A 12,435-nucleotide genomic window follows, 5' to 3' on the forward strand; every position below is an offset into this window, starting at 1 on the left:
TGTGTGGACACTGCTTTTTACTAGGGATGCACCGAATCCAGATTTTTGGGGTTCGGCCGAATACCGAATCCACTGTTAAGATTCAGCTGAATCCGAAACCAAATACCGAATCCTCGTCCCGTCCTCAGTCCATGAACACAGTCAACACATTAATTAATGAAGTAAACAGTGACTGTCCTTCCTTTGCCGTACCTGAAGTTGCTGCATTCTGGCTGCTGTCTGTAGATTCCTTCATGCTCAGCTCGTATTCTTCCAGATGTTTCATACCAGATGTTGTAACAGCGGTGATGTTGTGTATTGTTTAGGGTCCTCGCCACCACCAGACTAATCAGCATTGCAGATTGAACATGTAGCTGGACTTGAATGGCCTTCTTTTGACTGAAAGTACTGCCAAACAACACTTTTTCTGCTCACCAGTTCCATTTCCACTTCCTCACAGCCTGCTGCATTGAACGCTCCACCTACGTAAACACCTTCCCGTAATCAACGGCGCCGTCATTACGTCGACCAGCGTAGCGCGTGTGGTGCAAGCGTAGGGTTCGGTTCGGTGGAAAAAAAATCTAAGGTACGGCAGAAACCGAACCCCGTCAAAAAGCCCAATATTCGGCCGAATCCGAAGCTGACTCCTGGATTCGGTGCATCCCTACTTTTTACAGGGTCTAATTACCCTGACCGCCCCTAAAGTCCCTCTCCTATCAGGTCTAAATTTTTTCTTTTTTAAGATTATTCTTTGGGGCTTTTATTGCCTTTGTAGTCTACTGGAAATGTCTTTGACCCAGACATGTTGTTTCCTATCAACTTTCATGATTGAAATATCATGTATAGGCCTAATGGATGAAATTACACTAAACACTACAGGCGAATAATGTAAAAAAAAATGTACTTAATGTAAGTAATCAACTGGTTAAGTTTCAGGTTGATATCTATTAGTTAATTTTTTCGCAGTGTCTAGTGTCTTAATTAGCGTATTATGCTAATTATTTTGTATTGCCCGAAATGCAACTTTCAACATCTAAGCTTAATTTCCTCCACTAGGCCTATAGATGACATTCAATCATAAAAGTTCATAGGAGACAACATTTCTAGATTTCATATGGGCTGTATAGGGGTTTCCAGTGGACTAGTATTGACATGACAGCTTAAAGAAAGGAAAGGGGGAGAGACAGGGGGTACGACATGCAGCATAGGGACGCGGGTCGGATTTGAACCTGCGGTTGCTGCCAAGGACTCGGGTTGCAAACACTACTGGGTGAGCTAGAGGTCACATACATGACATACGCAGTGTTTCGCACTCATAGACTAATTTGTGGCGGTGCGCCATACAATCAACACCGGCCGCCACATATTGCGTTTTGTTATTATTATTATTTTTTTTTTTTTTACGCTATTTAAAACACACAGCGTATTCATTCAGCTGCATTTCCTTTCCCTGCTCTCCTCCGTCTCTCTGTTGCTCACACGTCTCTCTCATACACACACACACATACACACACATGCACGCACACACACACACACACACACACACACACACCGTCTGTCTCCATAAAGGAGAGAAGACGGCTGGTGAAATTCACAAGTTCACGAAAGGTTGGTATCTCGTGAACACCTTTACACAATCACACATTAAAAAGTGCTATAAAACATATTTTGCATTCTGAATACAATGTTGTCAGTGTGTTAATGTTGGAGTCCCGATCCAACTCTTTCCGCTTTAGAAAGTTAACTAGTCGCAGGTTTGCGGTAAAACGCAGTTGGGTTGTCGAGGTCAAAACACTATATGTAGCAGCTGTGAATCAAATAAACTTATTATAAATAATGTTATGTCATCTTTTTACTCTTACACTGAATGTTTACTGCTTCAATCCAGAGTATTGAAAAGTATTTTCTGCGACTGAAAAAGGCCCGTGTTGAGGATGAGGAGCAGCCTGAACCAGAGGTATCAGTCTGAAACAGAGCTGGACAGTCCCACCAGTGGAATTAGTTATGTTATTCATTTATTTACAATATTTTCAGGCTTCAACCAGTGCTGCTCAAGCAGAAAGACTGGGTCACTGGGAGAGAAAGAGAGAGAGATTTGTTAGGCATTGAAGAAAGAGTAGGAGAGGAGGACAGCATCCAACCGCGTGTCCTCAGTTTTTGATACTTGATTGTTACGAAAATAAGTATTTTCGTAAAAGAAATTGCTAAATTTGCGTCAATGTTTTTTCTGATGAGCAGTTGGCACATTGGACAGTGACTTCGGCCATAAATGTGTGAATGTGTGAATTGGTTAATGGTACCTGTAGTGGAAAGCTCTTTAATGGTCATTGAGACTAAAAAAGTGCTATTTAAATGCAGTCCATTTACCACTTAACAGCATTAACAGCAGTGTATGCTGATCTTTTCATGGGAACGTTGATGTTTACTGAGGTCAGGACAGAAACCGGCTCAATGCCGTCTTTTCCTGTCTGGGAACACGTTTACCGAGTATTTTCAAAATAAATGTAACTTTTGTGTTTGCTGTATCTGTGTTTACTTACCTGCCAAAGTGGAGTAGACTACAGGACAATTTAATAGTAACGACAATCCACAAATGATATACCACACTTACCTGTTTAAGTAAGTGTACATGCTCTAATAAGCCTGTTTCATGTGAGGATAGTTTTGTTTTTTTTTGGAATCAAGTGGGCTGAACACACAGAGCCTAGAAAAACACATTCTTGGGTTTCATGTTAGTACTTTAGTAGCCACATGCTGACAACACATTTGTTGCTCTAAGAAAAAACAGTCTCTCCAGGAATAAACTAGAGATTGAAAAATGATATACGAGGCTGAAAGAATTTGTTTGTTTTGTTGGCCAAACCACTTCATCCAGGAAATTCGAGGTTCCTAATTTTTCTTTTTTGGCTTGTCTCTTTTTTGTGGGAAAAAGGCCTTCAACTGAGGTCTGATCTGAGGTAAAGTCAGAATTAGGCTGACGTGTTTTGGAAAGAAAGTTTGGTTTGCAGATTGGCTATAAATATGGGTGGAAAAGAAACTTATTCAGTAGATCTGCTACAAGTTTACCCCCTACAATGACTTTTTTATTACTTTTCAATTACTTTTTCGACATACTATACTATGATTTTTTCATGACTTAAATGAAAAAATCATAAAAAAGTCATAATGTAAAAAAAGTCATAGTATGTGGAAAAAAGTCATAGTATATTATTTCGTAAAAAAGTCATAATGTGGAAAAAAGTCATGGTATAGTATGTCTAAAAAGTCATAGTATAGTGTGTCGAAAAAAGTAATAAAGTCGTCATAGTAAGAATAGAATAAAAATAGTAGAGTAATAGTAAAGAATAAAGAAAAATTTCCACCCTGGTGGACAATAAAGATTTATTCTATTCTATTCTATAGTATGTATATATGTATATAGTATATGTGGAAAAAGGCAAAAAAGTTATACATGTTGAAAAATGTCAGTCATAAAAAGTCATGAAAAAGTCATAGTATATTATGTCGAATACACTAAAAGAAAAGTCAGTATAGTATGTCAAAAAAAGTCTTTAAAAAGTCATAGTATAGTATATCGTAAAAGTAAAACAAAATTCAGTATACTATGTTGAAAAAGTCACAAATAAATCATAGTATAGTATGTCGAAAGAAAGACATACTATACTATGACTTTATGATGACTATTCCGACATACTATACTATGACTTTTTTATGTCTTTTCCGACATACTATACTATGACTTTATGATGACTAGTCCGACATACTATACTATGACTTTATGATGACTTTTCCGACATACTATACTATGACTTTATGATGACTTTTCCGACATACTATACTATGACTTTATGATGACTATTCCGACATACTATACTATAACTTTACTATGACTATTTTTGCAACAAAAAAAGTCATCGAATAGTATGTTGAAAAAGTCGTGAAAGTATATTGTTTGTGTTTGTATTAATTATGACGGCTAATTCTAAGGCGTGATGCTATTCTTTGCCGGTACATGCCAGACAATGACTGATCTGTTGTGCAATGATTCTGTACCGAGAGGAGGCCTCAGCATTAACAAATACTATGACTTTTTTGCCTTTTTTCAACAAACTATACTATGACTTTTTTATGACATAATATACTATGACATTTGTATGACTTTTCAACATACTATACCATGACTTTTTTCGACATATTATACTATGACATTTTTCATAACCTTTTTTGACACACTATACTATTACTTTTTTATGACTTTTCAACATACTATACCCTGACTTTTTTATATCTTTTTTATGACTTTTCGACATACTATACCCTGACTTTTTTATATCTTTTTTATGATTTTTCGACATACTATACACTGACTTTTTTTATCTTAGGTGTATTTAGATAGGGACAGATACAAAAAAACATAGATAAACTTCAACAGTCATCTGATGTATGTATCATAGTGTTTTTAGCCGAAGCTAATTCTCGACACTGACTTTTTTATGACTTTTCGACATACTATACTATGACTTGTTTGACTTTTTTTGACACACTATACTATGACTTGTTTTTTTATAGATTTTTTCAACATACTATGATTTTTTTCGACATACTATGATTCTGTACCGAGTGGAGGCCTCAGCATTAACAAATGCTATGACTTTTTTGTCTTTTTTCGACATACTATGTTATGACTTTTTTCGACATTTATGCTGTCTTTTTTCGACATTTATTCGACATACTATACTACGACACCATGACTTGTTTTGAACATTCTATACTATGACTTTTTAATTACTTTATTCGACATACTACACTATGACTTTATTATTACTTTTTTTCGACATACTATATTATTACTTTTTTGGAAATCTGACTGTTTTTGACATACTACACTATGACTTTTTATGACATATCCCATCCATCTTTATTTTGAAAGTCTTAGTTTTGTCTATTCAAAATCATTTACGTGCCTAGGAAAATAAAACATCATGTGAAGTATTCATAAGTTTATTGGAGAGACAATATCTTGGTCATGGACAGAATGTGAAAGAAAACATCTTCATACTAAAGCCAATAAACAAATAATTTGCAAAAGAAACACAAAATATGTCAGAATCTGAAAAACACAAATTAACAGAAAAATATAGAGAAAATATTTTTTTCTACTAGAGAACACATTTTTTAATTCTTTCAACAAAAAAGGTTGTAATGGTGTTAAGGGGAAGCAGATCAATTAAAAACCAGACCAGGTTTATATACAAACTAGAAATATTTTCCTAAATTCAAAGGAAAAAATTAAATCATAAATCTGTTAATGATTAATCTGTCTATTTCCCAAAAAAAACCAAGTCAATGTTTCAATTGAAATCAGTTGTGATGTTTCACAATATGGTCAGAATTATAATGCAGTCATAGTGAAGGAAATATTAAGTAAATAACAAAACAATACATGAGAGAATATTTCTTAAAATGTAAAAAATAAAAAATAAAATAATGAAATCCAGACAAGCAGCCGTTTATCCTCCATCATTAATTGCAAAGTGACATTTTGCTGTTTCTACCTCTTTAGTGAAATGAATAATGTTGGATGTGTTAGTGACTTGATTGGAAACTGCTGCTGTGTTAAGTCGTCGATCTGGCAGGCAGGTAGTGGTGAGGGCAAACAAAGCAGATGGACGGATGGATGTGGAGAGATACAGTCTGCGTTGTAACGCCGACTGAATTTCAATCAGGAGAGACTTCGTTGCAGATATGCAAAGGTTTATTGTACATATGCATGACCAGAGGTGGAAGGGGAGGAGGAGGGTTGCACGCTGAAAAGACCACTGACAGCAACAGAGAGAAGACATTTAAAGCAGGATGTAATGCTGTGATTGGATCCTGAATTTCGTGGCCAATTCTGGTTGGTTTACTGAAAAGTGAACGCCTCTAAACAGCTGATGTTTTAGGAAGAGAGAGCGGTGATTGAAGTTATTAGAAGTCTTCCTGAAAGAATTCACGCTGAGCTTCATTAGAGGAATTAGAGACAGAGCATCACACGACTGAAACCAGCAATTAAACCCCGACAGAGCAGGAAGAAAGACTGGACATTTATGTTTTCTCTCTGTCCGACCTGTTGCCAGCTGGACGACACTTTGATTCCTCAGCAGTTTTTTTTTTTGTTTCTCTCGCCAGCCTTATTTCCAAAAACACTTTCCAGGACTTAACGTGTTGAACAGTTTACGAACCGTCAGCCTGCAGTCTGCCAAGGCCTCATTTATTTCAAATAGGCTTGTGGTCAATTGTAGCGTGTACATTTGAAATACCTGAGTAGCCTTAAAGTTGACATGGAAAAGTTTCTGTTTCCAAACCACAGAGGACAGAAAGAATGAGAGCAGAGTTACAGATGAAGTGTGTTTCTAGCAAATATGGAAAACAAAACTTTTCACCTAAAACGCAGCAGTAATATCCAGATTGAAAGCTTAATCTTATAGTATAGTATGTCATAAAAAGTCATAGTTTAGTTTTTCATAAACATCATAAAAAGTAATAGTGTAGTATGTCGTAAACAATCATAAAAAAGTCATAGTATATAGTAGGCCAAAAAAAAGTCATAAAAAGTCATAGTATAGTAGTATAGTATGTCGTAAAAAAGTCATAGTATAGTATGTCGTAAAAAAAGTCATAGATAGATACTTTAGCTTTGACAACCATAACACAACAAACACACATACACACATATCTCACATACATAAAAATCACTCACAGAAATGTAAAGAGTTAAAGGTGCTATGATAGACTGTGTGCAATGGTAGTAGTGTAAAAGAGAGTGCAGGGATTGAACAGTGCAATAGCTTATTATTAAATATTAACTATGACTATGAAAAGACAAGAATGTAAACATAATAGAATGATACATACATAATAGTATGTCTTATAAAAGTCATAGTATAGCATGTCGTATAAAAGTCATAGTATGGTATGTCGTAAAAAAGTCATAGTATATCTTATAAAAGTCATAGTATGGTATGTCGTAAAAAAGTCATAGTATATCTTATAAATGTCATAGTACAGTATGTCGTAAAAAAGTCATAGTATAGTATGTCCTATAAAAGTCATAGTATAGTATGTTGAAATAAAGTCATAAAAAAGTCCTACTATAGTATGTCTTTTAAAAGTCATATTATACAATGTCATAAAACTCATTGTGCACTATGTAAAAAAATAGTAGTCATAGTAAAGTTTGTAGTAAAAAAAAAAAAAGTAGTTCATAGTATAGTATATCATAAAAATGTCTTAAAAAGTCACAGTACCTATGGCTGGTATTCTTTAGAAATCTAAGACAAGATAACGTGTTTCCTTGTGAGGAGCGTTCTCATGTCTCTCCCTCCCTCTGCAGAGATCGTGGACCGGGTGGTTTTGGGCGAGTGGCCCTGCCTCAGACCGACCATCGACCCCCAGATCCATAGTCCTGAGCTGGGACAGCTGATGCAGCGCTGCTGGGCCGAGGAGCCGACAGAGAGACCGGAGTTCAACCACATCTGGTTGCTGTTGCGCAAACAGAACAAGTGAGTCCTCCAACGATAGTTTCACTCAAAAGAAATTCAAAGAGTTGAGTAGCTTAGCATGAAATGTCTCTGAGGGAGAGCTGGGACGTTTGAGTGTGATGTTGCCTAGAACTTCTAAATCTATTAAGTATTTTTCTACACTTTTCAGGCCACAGATTGCACGGCACACTCACATTATATGCGGTATCGAATGAAAGTAAAGAAATATGCTTCATTATGTTCTACAAATATAAAGCTGTGGGTTACATGAACATACTTTTATTTTTAAATTGTGTTGATGTATTACTTTCACAGTAAATAAACTTCTACAAACCCATATGTATGTTGTATGATAGTAGCAGTAGAAAGAAGACGTAAACTGGAGACCATAAATGTATTTAAATCCACAATTAACATTATTAACAGGCACTGACTTTACTAACTGTAAACCAAACTGTGAGCTGTGATATTTTAATAGAAACTGTGCTGTCATGATGGAGAAGTCATTCTTTAAATCACCGTTCATATTTAAAAGGAAAACAAACCTCATCAGACTCAAACCCAGTGGTTTCTACTAAAGATGTAAATCTGTAAAAACACGAATGCATAGTTTCATTGGTAACTAAAACAGCTGATCAGCGTAGATTTCATCAAACAGGAGGGAAATAGTGCATGAAATGAATATTGTCTGGCCGCTGACACGGCCCATCCATCATGGGATTATTCAGACACATTTAAATAAACACCTTCCTAGTGCTGACACAAAACAAAATATCTATCTAATAAAGGGTACAAATATATAAAACTTACAATTCAACACAAAAAACTGATCAATACAGGGTACTAACATAAAGTTAACGTTTTAACACAAAACCCTTTCAGACCAGAATAAATGATGGTACAAGTAGACAATAAACAGATTACGCAGATAATGTAGGTATTCCAAATAAGGGTAACACTTTACTTGAAGGTATCTACATAAGAGTGACATGACACTGTCATGAACACAGTCATGACACATGAACCCTAACTCTAACCCTAACTTGTCATGACAAAAACCGATTGACACTTACTAAAAGAAGCGTTATGTCATAAACGTATTTGACTTGTTTATAATGTTCATGACAGTGTCATGTCACTCTTGTGTAGATACCTTCAAGTAAAGTGTAACCCAAATAAGTAGTAAGGGAGGACAAACTGGAGAGAGCGGGAGAGTGCAGTTGTTGGGAACTATTTTCAGCGGTGGTGTGTGTTAGTAGTAGTAGTAGTAGTAGTAGTTCATTCAGTCATCATAAAAATAATAATTATATACGTACATATCACAGTGTAAACTCAAACAGTAAATAGTGACTGAAAGGATTAGGCTGAAGCAAAAGCTTATATATGCCTATCCTATGTTTTTATCGATTAAATCTCCCCACCACAAAGGAAAAGGAAATAACAAAAAAACATTTGTTAACCTCAAAAATAGCATTACAAACCATTTTTTTACAAACCAAAAGAGAGCTTCCCATTTTTAAACTTATATTGACATTGTTGCATCATTTTACCCCAACAATAGAAATAAATCTCCTTTTAATTTCTTTGTTTGCTTTTTGTAAATTAATCTTAAAAAATACCTCTCAAATCATATTTACTTTCATATATTGAAAAAAAAACAACCTTTGGACACAGTATGGAAGAGGCTTTCAATGAGCCCTGAACAGTATCTGTATTATTTTATAATAAAACAAAAATCCTTTAATTTCATAACTCTGGAATCCATCAATTCAGGGAGTCGAGGACCAACATCCTGGACAACCTGCTGTCCCGTATGGAGCAGTATGCCAACAACCTGGAGGAGCTGGTGGAGGAGCGAACACAAGCCTATCATGAGGAGAAACGCAAGGCTGAAGCACTGCTGTACCAGATACTACCACAGTGAGTACTACAGTACTGCTGTATCAGAATCTACCAGATTAGGGGTGTCAAAATCAGATGCAGGATCAGTGATTCCCCCAGTATTATATTTCTCCCTCCACCCCGCCTACTTGCGTTTGTCCAAGGAAAAAAAAAAAAAACGTATCTTACCGTAGCATGCAGCTAAAGACACAGGGTAACGTTAGCTTAGCGGAAGCCTGCAGCTGCACTTTTCCAGGCCCCATGGATACTGCCGGAGTTGGAGATGAAATCCTCCTGCTTCCCTGAAGTCACTGTGTGTCAACATTAAGCCTTCCCCGTGAGTGAGTTATGCAAACAAACAACATAGGTAAAGCATGGGGACTTCGACGGGACTCCATGATGCATTCAGGTGCACCTTGTTAAACTAATGGTGCATTCAATTGTGTCTCGTAAACTCTTAGGAAATCAAACTGTTGTTGTAAAGTACCCTTCTGCCATCTAGTGGCTCTTATTGTGTAACTGCCGTCTGCTGAAACGAATCGTGACACCCCTAATACAGCGAGTACTACACTGTTCACCTCTGTATCTCTCTCTCCTCAGTTCGGTGGCGGAGCAGTTGAAGCGAGGGGAGACGGTTCAGGCTGAGGCCTTTGACTCCGTCACTATCTACTTCAGCGACATCGTGGGTTTCACTGCCATCTCTGCAGAGAGCACGCCGATGCAGGTCAACAGAGTCACTACTGTTATAGTCTGGCTCAACTGATGTACATTGCTGGGATTAAGCCTGACAGGGAGGGATGTTAACTGTTTAACCGTAAACTGCAATAAGAATTAGTGTCAGTTTAACAGTTACAAAAAAATAACAAAATAGAAATAATAATAATTATTATTATTTTCTTAGCTAAAATCAATGTCTTCATTCATAAATATGTCCTCATTGGTGTAAAATTACCTCTGCCAATCATCGTAAGCGAAGAATAGGTGAGAGAGGGGGAAGACATGCAGGAAATCGTCACAGGTTGGACTCGAAGAAGAATTTCTTATCTGTATTTACATTGGACAGGCAAGACCAAGGAGGCTTCCATGTTGTTCCGCCATTTTGAAAAAAGAAATCGCTAAGAGGTACATAGAGCACTAGCCTACCTGTCTAGCTAATCCACAATGCATTTTCGTTCAGGGCCAGCATCACGTGACTGAAACCAACTGAAACGGAGAAGGAGATCAGTGAGAGGTGCTTGTCACTGCCCCGGCAAATTTGAAAGCTGCACTGCACATTAGTTCATAATGGAGGGTCATACTTATGCCGAGCCACAGGAGAAGGAATCCTCGTCGCCAAAAAAACGAAAATTGGGAGACATGTTGTCATAGCTTCTTGGTACATAACGGCTACCGTAGTTGCAACGTGCATTTGAAAAAGCGAGGCGCTAGAGAGCACTATTGGTTTGAATGCAAAATACAATTTCACCGCTAGATGGGAGAAATTCCTACACAGTGTACCTTTAAAAATGGTTGTTTTGCATTGTAAAAGAACAAAAAGTATTATATATTTCCTAACTGCTAGTTAACTTGGTAATACTAACTTTGCACTAGCAAGTTGTGTTTTAAGCTTTTTTTTTTGCTGAGTCCGTGGCTCTCTGCTGGATAGCGCTCACAGCGGAGAGCAACGTGACACATTCCACTATATTCCACTATATCGATGAGGACTGGTGGGTAAAATCGGCCGTCCTACATACAGAGTACGCCAGGCAGACACACAGCTGACAACCTGACAGGGGGATGTGGTGGATACGGGCTCAGACACAAGCTGCAGAACAATGTGGACTTGTGTCGGTCGCATGGATATGCAAGCTATTTCAGCAACAATGCATAGAACATCTGGGCTGTACGACCGGTACAAGTCTGCAGCTGTCCGCGGGTGCTGAGCGCAAAAAGTATGTCCGAGCATCCTGATTGGGTGGACTGGGACTCCCTCGCCTGCTTGTCAGTTAATGGTTAATGATCGGTTAAATGGGCAGTAAGCGATGCTGTGCAAAGATTGATGATCTTTGAACTCCAAACAAATGTTTTCCATTTACACAGCCAGGGCTGTATATTATCACCGGATTCTTTTACCAGTGCACACAGAAATTAAAGAGCTATGTGACCATGAGGAGATATTCGCTGAATTTGACAAAAAAGTGTATTGGATTAACATCACTTAAGGGGTCAAGGGTCGGCTAACGGTTAGAAAAAAAAAATCTAAATTAGCTTCCCTAATGAAAGGATGTCCCTTCTCTTTCACGTTTTGCAAGGGCAGCGTTGCTCCATCATCCGGAGGTTAGCGCTGGCCAGGATCTTGTGGCATCTTCAGGTCTCACTCTCAGCTAGAAATGTCTCATTTAAAGGAACACGCCGACTTATTGGGACTTTGTCTTATTCACCGTGTCCCCCAGAGTTAGATAAGTCCATACATACCCTTCTCATCTCCGTGCGTGTCGTAACTCTGTCTGACACTCCCACTGCTAGCCTAGCTTAGCACAGATCCTGGAGGTAATTGGTTCCAACTAGCCTAGTGCTCCCAGTAAGTGACAAAATAACGCCAACATGTTCCTATTTACATGTTGTGATATGTATAGTCACAGCGTGTACAAATAACAAGGTCACATAAGACACAGCCATCTTCTAACCGTATACATACTGGGAACTATATTCTCAGAAGGCGAAGCACTGCTACTTCTGCTACTTGGGCGGAGTGATTAGCGCAACACCTGAAAAGCACCATTGTTACTCTCTGCTCCTCACCACGCGGCTTCTCAGGTGCTGCGAGCAAATCACTCCGCCCAAGTAGCAGAAGTAGCAGTGCTTCACTTTCTGAGAATATAGCTAGGCTAGATGGAGCTGGTTACCTCCAGGATCTGTGCTAAGCTAGGCTAACGGTGGGTGCGTCAGACAGAGTTACAACACGCACGGAGATGAGAAGGGTATGTATGGACTTATCTAACTCTGGGGGTTACGGTGAATAAGACAAAGTCCCAATAAGTCGGCGTGTTCCTTTAAACAGAAAGTCTGTGTGGAT

The 12,435-nt window shown here is 37.9% G+C and overlaps 1 protein-coding gene across 2 annotated transcripts in view; it reads left to right on the forward strand.

Moving 5' to 3' along the window:
• LOC144519103 (atrial natriuretic peptide receptor 1-like) overlaps positions 1-12,435 on the forward strand; it is a 111,042-nt gene that overhangs the window by 88,952 nt on the left and 9,655 nt on the right. For both annotated transcript variants that reach the window (XM_078252001.1, XM_078252002.1), the window contains exons 16-18: positions 7,352-7,520; positions 9,273-9,419; positions 9,981-10,104. In XM_078252001.1, the coding sequence (XP_078108127.1) occupies positions 7,352-7,520; positions 9,273-9,419; positions 9,981-10,104 (440 nt within the window). The remainder of the gene's footprint in view (positions 1-7,351; positions 7,521-9,272; positions 9,420-9,980; positions 10,105-12,435) is intronic.

This window comes from Sander vitreus, chromosome 6, assembly GCF_031162955.1.
Source record: "Sander vitreus isolate 19-12246 chromosome 6, sanVit1, whole genome shotgun sequence".
Classification (NCBI taxonomy): domain Eukaryota; kingdom Metazoa; phylum Chordata; class Actinopteri; order Perciformes; family Percidae; genus Sander; species Sander vitreus.